We start from the raw sequence: 17,807 nt of genomic DNA, 5'->3' as shown, positions 1-17,807 counted from the left end.
GAAAACAGAATGGAAGGTAATCCATAATTTACTGATCTGTCTGTTCATGTATTCAATATTACCTTCCCAATGAAGTTCTTCTTGGCCACCTACCACTCGTAGATCCCATCCGTGATCGAATATATATAGTCTGGTGTTGTACGCCTCTTCTTCTACTCATTCCATTATCATTCATAATTCGAAAGCCGAGAAGACCCTCATAACAGACGATAATTCCAAGCCAATCTTCAAAATCATGCCCCAAGCTCTTGATCTGTCCCTCTTGAAAGGGTCTCCCGAGGAAAGAGAGGCGGTTTCGGCAGCCCTACTAGGAACACTCAAAACGCGCGGAGTGGCCAAGCTTAAAAACCATGGGCTCCCAGAAGATCTGATTGCGAAAATGTTTGACTATGTAAGTTGACACAAACGAGGAGGTTATACACACACTGACTGTCTCTACTAGACCCGTCAATTCTTCTCTCTTTCACTAGAGGATAAGATGACTGCCAAACACCCGCTTGAGGCAAACCCCAACCGTGGATATAGTTATGTCGGCCAGGAATCAGTCTCTTCCATTAGTGGCTATGATAAAGGCCTCCCTCAAGGGAAGTCTGTTCGAGATATCAAGGTGGGTGCTTCCTGCATGGTCCGCTGTGAACATCCATTCTAACGAGAACAGGAAACCCTCGACATGGGTTCCCCAAGCGACAGCCTTGTGGACAACATCTGGGTAGCTGATGAAAAACTTCACGGGTTCCGAAAATTCATGGAGGACTTCTATGAAAGCTGCTTCAAGCTCGAATTGGAGATTCTCGATGCGTTGGCTAAGGCCCTCGATATTTCGGCATCAGATCTCAAACTACTACACAACAAGGCTGAAAATGAATTCCGTCTGCTTCATTATCCAGCTGTCCCTGCATCTGCTCTAGAAGATGGAACTGCCACGCGCATTGCAGAACATACCGACTTTGGAACAATTACCATGCTGTTTCAAGACTCCACTGGTGGCTTACAGGTCGAAGACCAGCAAAATCTGGGGAATTTCCGTCATGTCATCTCAGGGGGAAAGTCCGAGATCATTCTGAACATCGGCGACTCGCTTCAGCGCCTGACCAATGATACATTCATGGCTGCGTGTCACCGGGTAACCTATCCGCCCACCGTCAAAGTTGGCTCTGATGTGATGATCCCCGAGCGCTATTCTGTTGCCTATTTTGCGAAGCCGAACCGTATCGCTTCCTTGCTTCCCATGAAGAAGTTTATCACGCCCGATACCCCGTGCAAATATGAGGATATTACGGCCTGGGACTACAACAATCTGCGAATCGCCAAGTTGTTTTCCTAAACAGGCATCCAAAGTCAGGACCTTGGATGCATCGTCTGGCCATACTTATGTACTTATGTTGCCCTGCAGATTCAATGCCAGATTGTCATCAAACCTCTACTAGATGTGTATAGACGATTTGTAGAACAATGCTTGTCTTTCCGAGTGAACGTGCTAGTGCGCCTTGCATGTATAACTTAGAATCCGAAGCAGTAGTATTTAAGTCCGTAATCTTTATTTACAGCTTAAGATAACGTTGGAAAATGACTATCAAGACTCAACGTGAGAAGGGAATAGCCCAAGAGGGCAAGAAGTTCCGAGCGATATTAGGTCTCTCAGATCCAACTACTGATTTTTGCGACCCAGAAGATTGAACATAAGTCTAAATGCAGACCGCGCTCTAAATCGCTTGGGACTTCTTATAAAATGAATAAATTGTCATTCGGTTAGACCGGGGAGTTGATACCTACCATGTCGATATCGGAATCACATTCCCATTTGGGCTTTATCCCCAACGGAGCCTCGGAGTCCTTTGTCAGAACTACAACTTCCTGAGACACAACAACAGCCCTCAAGATGGGAGGAATTGTTCATCTAACCTTTATTCATGACAAGGAGGATATTCGATGGTTGAATGCGGCGAATGCAGCCAGGCACCGCCACTCGATCTTCACAGGTCCGCCTTTGAATGCAACTATCATCGGCTTATTCTGACATGTTGGCAGATGTTGAACGTCGAGACATGACCCTTGAGCTCATCTCCTCTGTACCCGATCAGAATCCCGACCAGGCAATCGTCGATCTAGAAATATTCGACTCAGATATCAATTGCTCGAAACCGTTCTCGCTTTTTCGGGGACCCTTTGGTGCTTTCAGATGCCCAGAATCACTCCCGCTTGAGCCGTTAACTTTTGGTACAGACGATACTCAGCCCTCCTCGGGTGACTGGTTCGAGCAGCTCGAGGAGCTGCAAAGAGAGGAAGACTTGAACCAGACCCCGTTCAGTCCAGATGCCCTAGATGCAGATTACGGTAACGATGTAATGCTAGCAGGGCCGAGTCAAGAGCCACTTCAGAGCATTGGGATGGACTTCCACGAACCGAGTCTACAAGCAGAACTCAATCCCTACTTATCCGTGGGCAATATCGAGGGCTGGAATCTCCTATCCCATTACAAAGACAGAATCGTGCCGTTGATCTCTCCTTTGTGCCTTGGAAAAGAGACACCTTGGATGAGCCTGGTAATACCATGCGCAATGGAAACTTTGGCAGACCTCATGCTAAATGGGTCTCCCAATCATGCACGGCTTGCCCTATTAAATGCCGTATGGAGCACAAGTGCCTTTCACTTGGGAAATAATTCAATGGCTTACGTTCAGCAATGGACGTTATCGGCAGCGAGATACTTAGCACGGGCTCAATACCACTTCCAACGATGTATGGAAGAAAGCTGTATCTCGGCGGCGAAAATGAGCAAATATAAGGAGATTTTGATGGCAATGCTGAGTCTTTCTAATGCTTTTGTATGACCTCGATGTGGATTCACTGTACATGGCTAACATTCTCTCTAACACAGATGATAAAAGGGGACCCGGAAATGCGACATGCCTATCTCGTCCAAACCGAGAAACTCATTTGCATCAAGGGACTCAGTCAGCCGGCGCTATCAGCCAACAAGAGAGCATTGCACCACTGTTATGCTTACATGCGCATTATGGCCGAGACAACATGCATTGCTGATAGATTCAGCATCAATCAGACTTTGAACGACAACACAACATATGGAGGGGGCTTTCGTATCTACCCCAATTTAGTCTTTTCCACAACCACAATGAGCATGGAAAAGGACCCGAGGATAGCCCAGCATGACCTCCACCTTGCGATACCCGGCCGATGGAGCTCAACGCTGTTTCCCACTCTATACGGAATCGATGAGATATTCCTCATGTTACTGTCCCAAGTGATTCGCCTTGCCAACGAGCGAGACCTGTCGATGATGTCTGATGCAGGACAAAGTAGGCTCAGTCTCAAGGAATTTTGGACTCGGGCAAAGGGTCTGGAAAGGGCTATCGACCATTTGCTACCGACTGCAAACCCAAGCTATGCTCAGCCTTATAATGGAGCTCTCCCAGTGGTCATGACTGCGACAGCTCATGCGATGTACACGGCATTATCTATTTTCTTTCAACGCCGAATATACGAAATTGATCCTGCAATGCTTCAGCGCAATGTCAATGCGATTAGGGGCTATCTAATCCAAATCCAACAGGAGGAAATTGATCAGAAGAGTAGTCATAATGCTGCTCTGATATGGCCGGCTTTCATCACTGCTTGTGAGGCTGTTAGTCCTGAGTTACAGGTGTTTTTCTCGTCATGGTTTGATAATTGCGCTCGGACAACAACCTTAGTTCATGCATCGGTGGCTAAACAGATATTTGAGACGATATGGACCAAAAGGGACGAGGTGAGCTTGTCTGGAGGAACATTTAGCTGGCCCGATATTTTGCGAGATGGGGATATCAAATTTATGTGCATATGATGAGTTACGAATAAGAAGATGTGAGATGTTACGACTGAAAGAAATCTGAATTCGTAGTGAGAGCTGGCTAGTGCTCTTCTGGATGGGAAGCAACGGTCTCATGAAACAAGAGAGGACGCAAAAGAAAACGATCGTTGCTTAGAAAATGCAGTGAATCCTGCATTTATGCGAGAGGCCTAGCCACAATCACTCGGAGAAAGTGGCAGTAGAAATCCCAATACACCTGGGACTCGTTGCTATCCACGGCTGCGATGGCTGTGGCAAACTTGGTAAGGCCCTCAAAGAAGCTGGTGGCATTGTAGACCGCGAACCAATTCTGGTATGAGAGGACATTCCAGAAAATACCAAGCTTGTCGGAGAGACCTTGGTTCTCCTTGATCATAGTGGAGAACACCTCGAGCGGAATTTTCCAGGTACCACTCATGTTAGGAGGCAAGTCGGGAAGATTATCGACAATGATGTTGAACTCATCGTCCGAGATGGAGATCGCAGGCTTCAACTTCGGTTCCAGGCGGATAAGCTCCCGGCGGATGGCAGTTTCGTCGTTTGCAGAGAGGGAAAAGATCTCGGAGAATTCGGCAGGCATGGCCGGCAACATCGTGATGGCATGAGTGGATTCTTGAAAGAGATTAGGAATGACAGCCGCAAGTTCGTCCGGCAGGCGAGGAAGGGCAGCGCGAAGCCCGGCAATTTGCTTTGACTCGACGAATGTCCTGACAAGGGTGCAGGCGACTATATTGTTGGCAAAGGAGGAATGAAGCCTTGCCAAGGTCACCACGGTCATGATCAGGCCAAGGTGCTCAGAAGGCAGCTGGCGAGCAGCAAGCATATTCCACAGATCCGAGTAGCGCTGAGCAGCTTCAGGTGTCATGTGGAGTCCCATCTTGATGACGGAAATACCTTGGCGGAAAGAGAAGTGACTGGGAAGGCCATTATGGCTGGTGGCATTGGCTGCCATGATAGCAGATGATAAAAAATTGTAACGAAGTAGTGGCTGAAGGCCGTGAATGTAGATGATGGGATGAATAAGAAGAGGATGAAAAGGAAGAAGAACGTTTGAGGTGAATGCATATAGGTTCCTAGAAGAGACTAGATTAATCGCATCGTCGCGGCGACGCCATTGTATAGTCATGTACCTTCCTGATACTAACGCCTGATTGGCCGCTATAGTCTGATCAAGCGTTAGCCGCGATATAGATCTTGTTGATCCCATAGTAAGTAACACCTGACCAGACCGCTAGGCCTCACACTGATAGACGGTCACATCCTTTCCAAGTGTATCACAGGGGATATCAAAAAAGGAAAAGTGCCGGAATATATGGACAATCCTAATGGCAACAGGGCGTTTTGCCAGTGAGAAATGAAATGAAGGCCAATGTAGAGGTCTTAAAGAAATTCACAAGTGTCGATGATTGAGAGTCTCGCGTGGGAGGATGGGTACCAAGCCCGTTATTTCTTGAATCTTGCTAGCTTGGGTGAGTTCCTATTGCCGAAATGTATGAGACATTGGGCTCATTGTGAAGCATCATGCTGCTAGCTTCCTGTTGAAGTGATGGCCCATAGTTCAAATAATTATCAAGCTTTTAAATTCATTAGTAGGATATTCAACACTAGAGCACTTCTATCGATAAATCACGGATTATGTAGTTGATGTTTGAGTTTGAGTTTGAACTGTTTCTCACAGCCAGCTTGCCGATAGAGAAGAATGATAGAAGTTGCGTAGCTTTCTATTGCCAGAACATATCAAAAGGGAAGAACAAGACATAGGTGAGGTTATACTGTTGTCTGACCAGCCAGTGAGTAAAGCATCAAAGAATAGGATGATGAATGCATGGAATCAGTTTATCAGAGCTGGTTGGAGTTGCATATTTACGCTAGTCTGTATTAGGCAATCGCTTCCGAAGCTGGGACACACCGCCCTGTTGGGCTCGGATAAACCATGATCCGAACAAGGATTTCTCTGGATCAGTGGACCATTCAAGGAGAATTTCGAGAATATGTACTACTAGACCACTAATTCTATATGTGAATCAAAAGGGAAAAAGGTCATACATTGATTGTCAGAGTATATGCTCCGTGTTCCGTGCTCCGTACTCCGTACATACAACATAGACCAGTGGGCGATTATCAGGGTAATTATCATTAGTCAGATCATAGGGCCAGACTGCAAAGACTTCTCCAATTCAACATTTCTCATATCTACGAACATCGTCCAGCATCTAGAAATGGCCATTTTGTCAGCTCATTATATATTGGGTCGAATCGGAATCCGGCGCTCTTCGGCGCATTCCGCCAATGAGTTCCTGAGCTCTTCGTGAGGGACTGTTATGGCTTTCCCCGCACGCCCCGGATTTTGTCGCTGCATGGCCAATGATAAAATCAAGAAAGATAAATTCACGTCGTCTTCGTATGATTTCCCTTTAAACTAGCATATCGAGGGAATCTGCACTAAACATGGGAGCTGCTTAATACGTGACCCGCCATTGGATCCACAGCCTGTACCATTTAAACTGCGGGGGCATCCTGTTCCCGACACTTTTCTTTCTCTTCAGATTTCCCGTTTTCTTTATCATACCAACTGACATCATGGGTGAATGTCCTGTTGCGCACAAGAAGAGCAATGTTGCTGGAGGTGGTACCCGGTATGGTCCCTAGTTCGCCCGTGATTCTACCTCGGCACATTTAATATACCGGTTCAACATACTGATTTCATCCAGGAACACTGACTGGTGGCCCAATGCCTTGAAGCTGAATATTCTCCGTCAGCATACTGATGCTACCAACCCTCAAAATAAGGACTTTGATTATGCCGCTGCTTTCAAGACCCTCGATTACTGGGGCCTCAAGAAGGATCTCCACGCCCTTATGACCGACTCTCAAGAGTTCTGGCCCGCTGACTTTGGTCACTATGGCGGTCTTTTCATCCGAATGGCCTGGCATAGCGCTGGAACATACAGAGTTTTCGATGGACGCGGTGGTGGTGGCCAGGGCCAGCAGCGTTTCGCACCATTGAACTCTTGGCCCGATAATGTTTCCCTTGGTGAGTTTCCATTAATAGTTGAGTTGACATCTATATCATGCTGATATGTATCTTTCATTTCCAGATAAGGCCCGTCGATTGCTTTGGCCCATCAAGCAGAAGGTGAGAACTATACACTTTTATACTTCTAGTTTCTCAATCAATACTAATTCTTGTACTTAGTACGGCACCAAAATCTCGTGGGCTGATCTTTTCCTTCTAACTGGCAACGTCGCCTTGGAATCTATGGGTTTCAAGACATTCGGATTTGCTGGAGGTCGTCCTGACGTCTGGGAAGCCGATGAGTCGGTGTACTGGGGAAGTGAGAACGTCTGGTTTACTAATGAAGCTCGCTATGAGGCCGAGACCCCAGAGGAGGAGGCTAAACAGAGCGATATCAAAACTCGCGATCTCGAGGACCCGCTGGCCGCGGTCGTCATGGGTTTGATTTATGTCAACCCCGAAGGTCCTGATGGAAGCGCCGACCCTGTCGCTGCTGCCAGAGATATTCGTATCACATTCGCTCGTATGGCTATGAATGACGAAGAGACCGTCGCCTTGATTGCTGGTGGTCACACTTTCGGAAAAACACACGGTGCAGCCCCTGCTGATAATGTCGGGGAGGAGCCCGAAGCTGCTGGCATTGAGTCACAGGGCCTGGGATGGCACAACAAGCACGGCTCCGGTGTAGGCCCTAATGCTATCACCAGTGGATTGGAGGTGACCTGGACAAGTACTCCTACTAAGTGGAGTAACAACTTCTTGGAATATCTGTTCAAGTTCGACTGGGAGTTGACCACGAGTCCCGCTGGTGCTAAGCAGTGGGTCGCCAAGAATGCGGGCGATATCGTTCCCGATGCCTTTGACTCAAAGAAGCACAAGCCTCAGATGCTGACCACTGATCTTTCTCTGCGGTTCGATCCCGCCTACGAGAAGATCGCCCGTCGTTTCCTTGCGAACCCTGATGAGCTTGCCGATGTATTCGCCCGTGCGTGGTTCAAGCTGCTGCACCGTGATATGGGACCTCGCGCTCGCTGGCTGGGTCCTGAGATCCCTAAGGAGGTTTCTCTCTGGGAGGATCCCATTCCTGCTCCCACTTACGCTCTGATTGACAATGGCGACATCATTGCGCTGAAGAACGAGATTCTCTCGACCGGTATTGAGCCCACCAAGTTGATTGCCACTGCCTGGGCATCGGCTTCTACCTTCCGGGGTGGTGACAAGCGTGGAGGTGCGAACGGTGCCCACATCCGTCTCGCTCCCCAGAAGGACTGGGATGTCAACAATCCAGCGCAGTTGCAGGAAGTCCTCAGTCTGTTGGAGAACATCCAAAGCCGCTTCAACAGTGCCCAGAACGGTGAAAAGCGCGTCTCGGTAGCTGACCTGATTGTGCTTGCTGGATCTGCCGCCCTCGAAAGATCCGCGGGTATTCCCGTTCCCTTCACCCCTGGCCGCAACGATGCCACCCAGGAGCAAACAGATGTCGAGTCATTCGGCTGGCTGCGGCCCTTCGCCGATGGTTTCCGTAACTACGGCCACTCCACTCGCCGTGTCCGCACCGAGCAGCTCCTCATCGACAAGGCGCAGCAGCTGACCCTCTCCGCCCCTGAATTGACCGTTCTGGTTGGTGGTCTGCGTTCTCTTAACACCAACTGGGACGGATCAAACCACGGTGTCTTCACCTCTCGCCCTGGCCAGCTGAGCAACGATTTCTTCGTCAATTTGCTCGACATGAGCACTGTCTGGAAGCCAACCGGCGCTGACAGTGAGCAGTTTGAAGGTTTCGACCGCAAGACCGGTGCCAAGAAGTGGTCTGCCACCCGTGTTGACCTGATCTTCGGTCACCACGCTGAGCTCCGTGCTCTTTCTGAGCTGTACGCCAGCTCCGATGCCCAGGATAAGTTTAAGAAGGACTTTGTTGCTGCCTGGGCCAAGGTTATGAATTTGGACCGTTATGATATCCCTTGTTTCCCTGTGACCGGCCGTCCTCGTCTGTGAATAATTTGTCGATTATATATCATTTTGTGTAGTGTTACTTAGCTCTATCATGCATTAACTTCTTGGTTTCTTTCTATGGATGATTCAAATACTCAACGTACTGGTGAAACTCCCGTTCCTTGATTTTCAGCCACGGGCCTCCGCAGCCCCAAAATAGTTGCCTATGAGATACCTCCGATGCAAAGTCATGACCCACAATGACAAACCGGTATATTCAGCGAAAAGGAGCAATTGCCCTTTATGTCCGAATTGTGCGAGGCCGGCTTACTACCCCTAAAATTCAAATCCAGACTGCTGATTACACAGGAAATTTGTTTCTTCTGCTAAATCTCTCCTAGATAATCCCTACAGAATGGCTCTGAAAGTCCTCATTTGTGGCGGAGGTGTCGCAGGTCCGGCTTTGGCCTTCTGGCTCGTCCGAAATGGTCACCAAGTTGTTATCGTCGAACGGTCCCCAGTGCTAAGAGCGACAGGTGCCCAGATCGACCTCCGTGGACAAGGCATCGAGGCCGTCAAACGCATGGGTCTCATGGACGCCGTTCGCGAAAAGCTCGTCGACGAAGCAGGCGTCTCCTTCATTGACGCGAAGGGCAATGTCAGGGGGGAAGTCCTAGCCAATAAGTCTGGCAAGGGTGCACAGTCTATGACATCCGAGTATGAGATCATGCGCGGGGATCTCGTGCGCATACTTTACGACGCGACAAAAGACAAAGTGAAATATATATTCGGCCAAACGGTGGATGGCTTCGCGCAAAATGACCAAGGGGTAGTCGCAACCTTTTCCGACGGTTCTTCGGATATATTTGATCTACTGGTTGGAGCAGACGGGCAGGGCTCGCAAATTCGAAAGCACATTCTACCCCCCGATGCCCCGAACGAATATCACCAGCTCGGTGTACACATGGCGTACTGGTTTGTCCCACGGATTGAAACTGACAGCAATATGTGCAAGTCGTACCTCTGCCCGGGCGGCCGGACGATCCTGACAAGAAGCCACAATCAAGCGGAAACCCAGGTCTACTTCACGCTTAGATCTGACTCGGAAGAACTTCGGAATATCCCGAAACGTTCAGTTGGGCAGCAAAAAACAGTTTCGCGACGCGGGGTGGCAGGCCGATCGCTTTATTGAAGGGATGGACACCACAGAGAACTGGTTCTGCCAGAATATCGTCCAAATCAAGACAGATACCTGGCACCCCGGTCGGGTTGTCCTTCTAGGGGATGCGGCATACTGTCCTTCTCCCTTGAGTGGAATGGGGACAAGTAGTGGTCTGGTTGGGGCATATGTCCTAGCTGGAGAGCTTGCTCGCAGTGACGATTTGTCCCAGGCCTTCCAAAACTACCATCAAAAAATGCGACCTTTCATCGACCTAGTTCAGCCATTCAACACTGGATTGCTCCGATGGGCAATCCCCAACTCACAATGGGAAATCTCACTTCTTCATCTCGTTATAGGACTAGCTTGTTTCCTTCACATACCCCAACTGTTGTCACGGTTCTTAAGCGATAGGGATGGGGACTGGAAACGCCCTGTTTACCCAGAACTGGAGGTTGATCGGACATAAATCCAAAGAGATTCAGGAGACGGGATTTGATATGACACGATGTTTCAAATTACATGTCCAATAAGAGGTACATGGCTTAGCGGTATCCAATCTATTAATGTACACATTCTCTACTCTGTACTATCTCTTCTTCGTAGCACAGCGCTTGAGCTTTTGGATAAGTTCGATGTACGTGTCATCTTTCACCGATCTGTATATGTTGGATATGTTTAATATTGAAGCGGTCAATCTATACTCCATGTTTATTGTTATATTTCTATACGAATACGGATTACTTTAAAGACAAGACTTCATTGTGCACAAAGTACTCCGCTTTGGCCACTTCTTGTCAGGAGAGCTCCGAGTCCAACGGGCGCCAAGCCTCAACGTCGACGTCAATCCATTCCTATTCTTCTCTTCTTCTCTTTCTCTCTACTCCGTATGGAGTACTCCATATCTCTTCAGTCAATCATCATTACCAATGCCTGAATGCCTCGATGGGAGGTCTGGGCTCCCATTTCGGTGCGCCACTAGCGAAAGAAATGTGATCAGTGCACGACTTCTGGCTGGGTTTCTTTGTTTGAGATCCCGAGAATCCATGTTTGGCGCGCCGATAGCCTCTCGACTTTTGTCCCTTCGTTTGCTGTGTCCAATAAGCTCTCCAACCAACATGATTAAGGGGGAGGGGAAACCGGGATCTTCATATCGTTGCTACCAATAGCCCATTCGGAATTTCATTGACTGTCTAATGAACCGGAACATCTGCCCTAGATCCCCGTGGGCTAGCATCATAGACTGTATTTAGTGCTTTCTCTCTCATTTATGCGAAGGGCATGACTCGCCAGTGACATGATCCACCTTCTACACCAGCAGTCAACCTTATCCCGTCCCATCCCGTGGCCCAGGATGAGGCGCTCGAGGGAAGTCTCCATTATAATGGTGTATGTCAGCCAGATGGGGCATTTGTCCGAGCTGTGACTAATATATATTTTTTCTTTCCCACCGGCTGATTTATCCACATGGCCAAACCGATTCACACGCTATGGACACCTCAATGAGCAACCTCCCTGTGGAGGTGAGCCTCATTTTAAATACCAACTTCACGATCGTCCAGATCATAGCTATGTTCTCGATCGGAGCGTGGAACTCGTTGGAAGTTGTGATTTGCATATTCGAAAGGTTCAAAAAGTATCGCGGGCTATACTTCTGGAGCATGCAAGTTGCGGCCTGGGGGATATTGTTACATGCCATACCAGGTCAAATTCGCTATACACAACAAGCCTCTGCCATTGCCATGTCAGTCCCTTTTATGGTGGGCTGGATCTGCATGGTGACTGGACAAGCGCTCGTGCTGTATTCCAGACTGCACCTCGTCGTGGCCGACATCCGCCATGTACGATGGGTACTATGGATGATCATAACCAATTTCTTCATCCTCCACATTCCCATGGCCGTCCTCTTCGGTCTCAACGTTGGCAATATATCATGCGGCCCCGTATCGGGAATCTACGATCGTTTGCAGGCAACCGGATTCGCCATCCAAGATACAATAATTTGTGCCATCTACGTCCGCGAAGCACTCCGAGCGCTCAAGCCCGTCTTCGAATCCAAAGGCCCCCAAGGCCGAAGAATCATCTATCGAATACTCTTCGTTAATCTCTTCGGCATCCTGCTCAACGTATTGATCCTCCTCGCCGAGTACAAAGTGCACTATATCGTCATCAGCTTCAAGACAGTCGCCTACAGCATCAAGCTGAAACTCGAATTCCACGCCCTTACGCAGCTCCGCGAGCTGACACGCACTTACCCATGCGCGTTTTGCCAAGGGGCTAATGGCAATGCTCGTCGTTCGACCGACATCAATCTCTTCGACATGCTCGCAAACAGTCCCCCGTCGCAGGATACTGAGGCGCAAGCTAGCTCCAGTGCTGGCACTGCTGGGAGAACGACGAGCCCGGAACAGCATTCAGCGCGCAGCGGTATCTACGATTTTCACGAGGCCATGCGCCAGACAATGTCAACTATGGACATTGTTGAGTCACGGGCAAATGCTCGGCCTCGGATGCCCTCATCCGATACGCAGTCTTCGCTTGAAATGGCATTAATCGAGCGCCCGAAGTAAGAGCAGATGTTGATAAATTGTTAGGGACATAATTTTTCATACGTGATGTATACTGCAAGATGAACTTCGACTGGCTATGGTCGAATCATCACTGGGCGGCCAACTTTTTTCACTTTATACCCCTGTCGCTATAGACATGCTTGTTTTTATTGTTATATATGTTACTTTCTATTAATTTCTGTGTTTTAAAAAGTTTTTGCGCAGTCATATGATATATCGAGCCTACAAAAGAGTTGCATATTTTTCCAATGAAAACAGGACAACTTCCCAGAGGAAAAAAAACCAACAGATCCAACACGTGTACCGGGCCTCTGCATATAGAAAGCAGATCATGCAGCTATAACAAAGAGACTCGTCATATCCGTCAAAGCTATGACCGCCTCTTGAATTTCTGATAGGGGGAATTATTCGAAAGAGGGGGAAAATACGGTCGGTGTTCGCCGAGGCCCAGAACATGCACAGAGGAAGTGAATAATAAACAAAAAATGAGATGAAGTGCGAGATAAAGTGACAGTGGACGGACAAGAGCGGTTCTCTTTGTTTTCTCAAGCCATCGGACCGTCCACGGGCTTAGTGAGAGGCAAACGAACCGCCGGTGTCTCATTCGCCAGGCCTGGGACGTTTAGAATATGTTAGGACTAGCTACTAGCGTATCCTGAAATGGAGGTTTCGAACTAGAGTGGAGGTTCCCAAGATGGCTCATGCAATTGAGTAGACTAATCGCTAAGGTTCTAATCCCTGGCGCTTACTTAGCGAGTACACCCTCGGGGAATACGAATTATCACCTAGCCGATGCAGTTCTCTCCTCGCATAGCGATACAGAAATAGCAAAGGTACATTATGGACGTATCGCGTTGGATCCATTTCCGGGGGTTTGGATAGATTCAAAAGAAGTATGGGATCAGCGAAGACTATCGACGGAATAGGGAAGACTCAGCCGGTAGCATCAAGCCCTGTGCCAGTGGCTGATGGCCGACGGTGACCGATCGCAACCGAGATTGCAACACTTCTCGCACACCAAAGGAGGATTTTATACACATGTAGTCAGTCTCGTCGTTGGTAAGAAGTTACCGGAATTTCCCCGCGATGTTAATCCGCGAAGAATAAATCTTCCTCGGCACCCCACTTTCATAGTCAGAGTCATGACGGAGGTAATTTGGGGGAACATCCACTTCCCCCTCAGTGGAGGCAAGTCCGGCAGTTGAATCCACTGTCGATCAGAACATACTCTATCTGCGACAATTGCCGAGTCGTCTTTGTACAAATAGGGTAAGTTGTCAATGAGCATGGGTCATACACTTGTACTTGAATTTCGAAAGATCCCACAAGAAATACGAGAGAACGCTAAATGTAACCTAGTATTTACAATTCCAAACTCTTCTCAAAGTCCGACTTGATGGCAGTGGCGAAACTTGCATCGACCAAGGCTCTACACGCCACCACTGCCATCCCCGCTGCACACTGCAAACTACGCTTGAACCCATCCTCAGATCCGGCTCCGGCGGTAAATTGCGGCGTATGGTTAACGCCATCAGCGTGAATGAAGAATCCACCGTGGAAGCCAGGTACTTCATATGAAACGTTGCCTAGATTGGAGTGGCTCAGCCTCAGGTCACACTATAATGATCTGGAACACTCACCCATATCAGTTGACCCTCCACTAAGACCCCCTGCCTGCTGCGCGGCATCGAAGATAGTTTTGTGGCCCATAGAATTCATAGCAGAGACGTAGCTGTCACATATGGGCTTATTGCTCTTCATGTCCTTGTACGAGGCCTCCCTGACAAATGCGTTAGCGAAGCGTATCAAAATAGACCATCGCCAATTCTCATACCATTCGTATTCCACCGTGCAGCCAGTAGCAATCGCAGCAGCCTCAAAGCATTTCAGCACCCTCTCGGTCAATGGTTTCAGTGTCTTCGCAGTCTCCGATCGAATATAGTATTCAACCGTCGCAGAGGCAGGAATAACATTCGGTCTATCACCGCCTCGCGAAATAACCCCATGAATCTTCTGCGTCGGCAAGATCTGCTGTCGCAGCATTGAAATGTTCACATAGGCAGACACCACAGCATCTAGCGCATTGATACCCTTCCACGGAGCAGCCGACGCATGCGCCGGCTTGCCCGTGAACGTCACCTTAACCTTGTCGTTCGCGAGATACAGCCCGGTGCAGCAACTCGCGCTAAGAAGATCGGGGGCACCGGGAAGCACCGGGAATGGATGCACCATGAAGCACGCGTCCACATCTTTGTATGCTCCCGCGTTGATGAGGAGCAGCTTTCCACCACCACCCTCTTCGGCCGGAGTCCCCAGAAGCCGAACTGAATAGCCAATTCCATCGGAGTACAGACTACGCATTGTTTCGCACGTGGCCAGGAAAGCCGCGATCGAACTTGTAGCGATCAGATTGTGTCCGCATGCATGTCCCATGCCGGGAAGGGCATCGTATTCTGCGTTGAAAGCAACGGTACGTCCACCCTCGCCGTGGCTATAGATCACTTCAAGCGCCGTTTCAATTCCATAGGCTTTTCTGTTAACCTTGTATCCACCCCCGAGTGACTCAAAAAGCTCGCAGACGTTGTCGTGGGCGCTATACTCTCTGAATGAAAGTTCGGGGTTGGACCAGATCTATTGACCGTTAATAAAGCCTTTATATGCTTGCCTATATCATACACGCCTTCAGATTGATCTCATTGAGCTTAGATTCATACTTATCCAAAGCCTCAGAGACATTGTGGATGATCTCTGCTTGTTTCTGTGCTGCCAACATCTTGTCTTGTTAACGCGTGAAAATTTTTGAATTGTCTACAAATTCCAGCACCGGGCAATGCAACCTTATAAGGCAAAGAGGCGAAAAAAAGCCAAGAAAGGAATCCCTTACCGAATATGACCTCCAAAGATAAGACATGGAAGACACATTCCAAGTGGGGGCGCGGGGGTTAGTTCAACTTGGGGCTTAGTAGATGATTCCGCAGTGGAGAAGCCAAGCACATCGATCCATGAAATTTCATTCCATTTATCCAATCTACGTATACGGAGTACTCCAACCTAAGATCCGGAATAGCCGGAGCCCGTGAATAGACTCGCAGAATGAGCCTGGAGAGGTCTCTGGTCCAAAAAGATGCGCATCTCAACAATCTGCAAATCCGACTCGTCGCGGCCTTCCAAGTCGAGGATATTGAACTCACGGACTCGAACTGCGAACTGGTCGGGATCCTCCCTGAAGGTTGTTTCCGATGTCGCTTCAAACATAACCGTGCGCTTCATCTGTATGTTCCCTACTAGCGGAGCATAGAGCTGACCTTTTTGGGCGGCGTCTGCGTTTGGAGCAGTCCTGCTGTACGACGTATTGATGGGACCTGTGTCACCTCGAAGGTCTATATCCCAGGCGAGATCAACATGATGATGGAATTTGGAGGTATGTCGGCTGCGCACTTCGAGGATAGGGACTGCCTGGCTTGCGGTTGTTGGTGGATCGCTGGCGATGAGGATGGGAGCGCTGGATGTGAAGAAAGGGCTGATGACATTTTCGCCGGGGGTCAGGGAGTCTAGTGCTGGTAGGAATCGTTTGAGAAATTTAAGACCTGGTGAAGCGTTGTCAGGGATGGACTCGTATGGGCCATGGTATATCGAGACGGTGGTTTCCATGCTGCATTGATTACAAAGAGACGATTTTGTCTAGATCTAAAAATTTTGCTAACTAGTTTTGATGTCTGATGAGATGTCATGGCGACGTAATATGTCATTGAAGTAATTACATCATGAGGCTGAAAATCAACAAATCGTGGACGTGGCGTTAAATAATTATTATTGCCAATGTAAATCTGGCACATATAAACAATGCAGTCCTATGGTGGACCTGGAGGAATTTTGGATAGTCGGTTGGTTGAACCACATGGTATATCGTACAGTCAGCAGGGATTGACAGCAAGGCTGTTCGAATCTCGCTGGGATGTAAGGAACGATGGGCATTTGATTGTCGATGCGCCGGAGGTGCGAAGATGGCTCGTTGCGCACGCGAGATGAAACCAGGGAATTTGGATTCCAATGAGCGGGATCATGGGTTGCTTTCGACTTGTCGAGGTACTCTTCTTGTGAAGAGCAGACGAAGATATCGTCACCCATTGCCATAAGTGGAAGCAGAAAGGCGGTTGGAGTAAGCAACCACAGCCTGCTCATACTTCATTTCGCTCGTTATATTTCGACCTTTGGTCTGAGTGGTAGACAATTGATCACTAGTCCGACCTCAAGATGGATGCAGGCTCTTGCCAGTCGACTGAGTGGATGGACGAGTGTCGCGCTCAGAATTGGGCAAGCTCTCCACAGATATCGTATTCCAGCCTCTCCGACCCCCGGTCGCAATTCCCGTGGGGCTGCATGGGTGACATCCGTTGTAATCTGGGAAGGATCGACGAAGCCAGGGTATTCTTCGTGTTCGGACGAAGTGGGTTGCGATCGATGATTCTGCACAAGATCGACTAGCTTTCCGAGCACACCGAACTCGAGCTTCAACTTGATGCTGTAAACCATGGCCTTCAACGTGGTCTGTAACGAGTAAAACCCAATGTATTCCACGAGGAGTAAACAAATATCGAGCAATATAATGACGAAATTGATAGCCAGCAACTCATATAGGATTCTGGACCGCCGCCGGTCCTTGTCTGGCATCATTCTGAGTAGCTTCGCGGTCTCGATGATGTAAATTCCCGAAATGACAATCTCTTGGGCACAGAACCAGGCCAGTTGCATCCGCTCCATGACATTGTATCCCCGAATAATTGCCGGATTTGCAATGTATGCGGTAGAGTAGGTAAGAATAGTCGTTGGGATCAAGAGAATGATCGCGTCGATGATAATCAGCCAAAGAACAAACCGAAGCACGTTGTTGTTATTGACCACCAAATGAAGGCGAGAGTATAGCACCAGCGATTGACCTGGGACCATGACGTAGAAGCCAATAGTGGAGAGAGTCAACGAGAGCCATACTGGGGCCAGTGAAAAAAACGCGAGGAGATGGCCAATGGCGTGAGGGATCACTCCGAGGACTACCGAGAGCAAAAGCGTCCAAAAGTAGAGTCCGCGATAACGAGTGAAGGTGAAAAATAACAATATGAACAATTCGATGGAGTTATATAATGCGATGGAGGTAAAGACAATCATCAATGTCCGCACCGCCAGATTATGGTTACGGTAACCACGCAAGCCGTCGGGGTATTGTGATAGGTCTGTCATGGTCGCCGACTCAACCAGCCTGGGTGGGATATATATATAATGTTGGTA

At 48.6% G+C, this 17,807-nt stretch overlaps 9 protein-coding genes across 9 annotated transcripts; 5 read left to right on the top strand and 4 right to left on the bottom strand.

Annotated features, from left to right (window-relative positions):
* Nucleotides 1-235: 235 nt before the first annotated feature.
* N7518_004405 (isopenicillin N synthase family dioxygenase) lies at nt 236-1,324 on the top strand (the record flags this gene model as incomplete). Its single annotated transcript, XM_057185332.1, has 3 exons — nt 236-391; nt 443-607; nt 659-1,324. The coding sequence occupies 3 exons, from the start codon at nt 236-238 to the stop codon at nt 1,322-1,324; spliced, it is 987 nt and encodes a 328-aa protein (XP_057042102.1).
* A 555-nt stretch (nt 1,325-1,879) lies between these two features.
* N7518_004404 (fungal specific transcription factor domain-containing protein) lies at nt 1,880-3,841 on the top strand (the record flags this gene model as incomplete). The annotated part of the gene is made up of 3 exons (XM_057185331.1): nt 1,880-1,979; nt 2,029-2,825; nt 2,879-3,841. 3 exons carry the CDS (start codon nt 1,880-1,882, stop codon nt 3,839-3,841), a joined length of 1,860 nt encoding a protein of 619 aa, XP_057042101.1.
* Nucleotides 3,842-4,004: 163 nt separating this feature from the next.
* N7518_004403 (uncharacterized protein) lies at nt 4,005-4,799 on the bottom strand (the record flags this gene model as incomplete). Its single annotated transcript, XM_057185330.1, has 1 exon — nt 4,005-4,799. The coding sequence occupies one exon, from the start codon at nt 4,797-4,799 to the stop codon at nt 4,005-4,007; it is 795 nt and encodes a 264-aa protein (XP_057042100.1).
* Nucleotides 4,800-6,427: 1,628 nt separating this feature from the next.
* On the top strand, nt 6,428-8,858 carry cat2 (bifunctional catalase-peroxidase Cat2; the record flags this gene model as incomplete). Its single annotated transcript, XM_057185329.1, has 4 exons — nt 6,428-6,483; nt 6,559-6,881; nt 6,946-6,983; nt 7,044-8,858. The coding sequence occupies 4 exons, from the start codon at nt 6,428-6,430 to the stop codon at nt 8,856-8,858; spliced, it is 2,232 nt and encodes a 743-aa protein (XP_057042099.1).
* Nucleotides 8,859-9,210: 352 nt separating this feature from the next.
* N7518_004401 (uncharacterized protein) lies at nt 9,211-10,423 on the top strand (the record flags this gene model as incomplete). The annotated part of the gene is made up of 2 exons (XM_057185328.1): nt 9,211-9,873; nt 9,932-10,423. 2 exons carry the CDS (start codon nt 9,211-9,213, stop codon nt 10,421-10,423), a joined length of 1,155 nt encoding a protein of 384 aa, XP_057042098.1.
* A 1,021-nt stretch (nt 10,424-11,444) lies between these two features.
* N7518_004400 (uncharacterized protein) lies at nt 11,445-12,524 on the top strand (the record flags this gene model as incomplete). The annotated part of the gene is made up of 1 exon (XM_057185327.1): nt 11,445-12,524. One exon carries the CDS (start codon nt 11,445-11,447, stop codon nt 12,522-12,524), a length of 1,080 nt encoding a protein of 359 aa, XP_057042097.1.
* A 1,362-nt stretch (nt 12,525-13,886) lies between these two features.
* Nucleotides 13,887-15,297, bottom strand: N7518_004399 (M20 family metallopeptidase; the record flags this gene model as incomplete). The annotated part of the gene is made up of 4 exons (XM_057185326.1): nt 13,887-14,110; nt 14,165-14,304; nt 14,359-15,126; nt 15,203-15,297. 4 exons carry the CDS (start codon nt 15,295-15,297, stop codon nt 13,887-13,889), a joined length of 1,227 nt encoding a protein of 408 aa, XP_057042096.1.
* Nucleotides 15,298-15,575: 278 nt separating this feature from the next.
* N7518_004398 (uncharacterized protein) lies at nt 15,576-16,175 on the bottom strand (the record flags this gene model as incomplete). Its single annotated transcript, XM_057185325.1, has 1 exon — nt 15,576-16,175. One exon carries the CDS (start codon nt 16,173-16,175, stop codon nt 15,576-15,578), a length of 600 nt encoding a protein of 199 aa, XP_057042095.1.
* A 546-nt stretch (nt 16,176-16,721) lies between these two features.
* N7518_004397 (uncharacterized protein) lies at nt 16,722-17,759 on the bottom strand (the record flags this gene model as incomplete). The annotated part of the gene is made up of 1 exon (XM_057185324.1): nt 16,722-17,759. The coding sequence occupies one exon, from the start codon at nt 17,757-17,759 to the stop codon at nt 16,722-16,724; it is 1,038 nt and encodes a 345-aa protein (XP_057042094.1).
* Between the last annotated feature and the right edge of the window lie 48 nt (nt 17,760-17,807).

Source organism: Penicillium psychrosexuale, assembly GCF_028828465.1.
Source record: "Penicillium psychrosexuale strain IBT 29551 chromosome Unknown utg000003l, whole genome shotgun sequence".
Taxonomy (NCBI): domain Eukaryota; kingdom Fungi; phylum Ascomycota; class Eurotiomycetes; order Eurotiales; family Aspergillaceae; genus Penicillium; species Penicillium psychrosexuale.
Note: the sequence above shows the minus strand (reverse complement) of the source record. Positions and strands in the feature narration are given on the sequence as shown.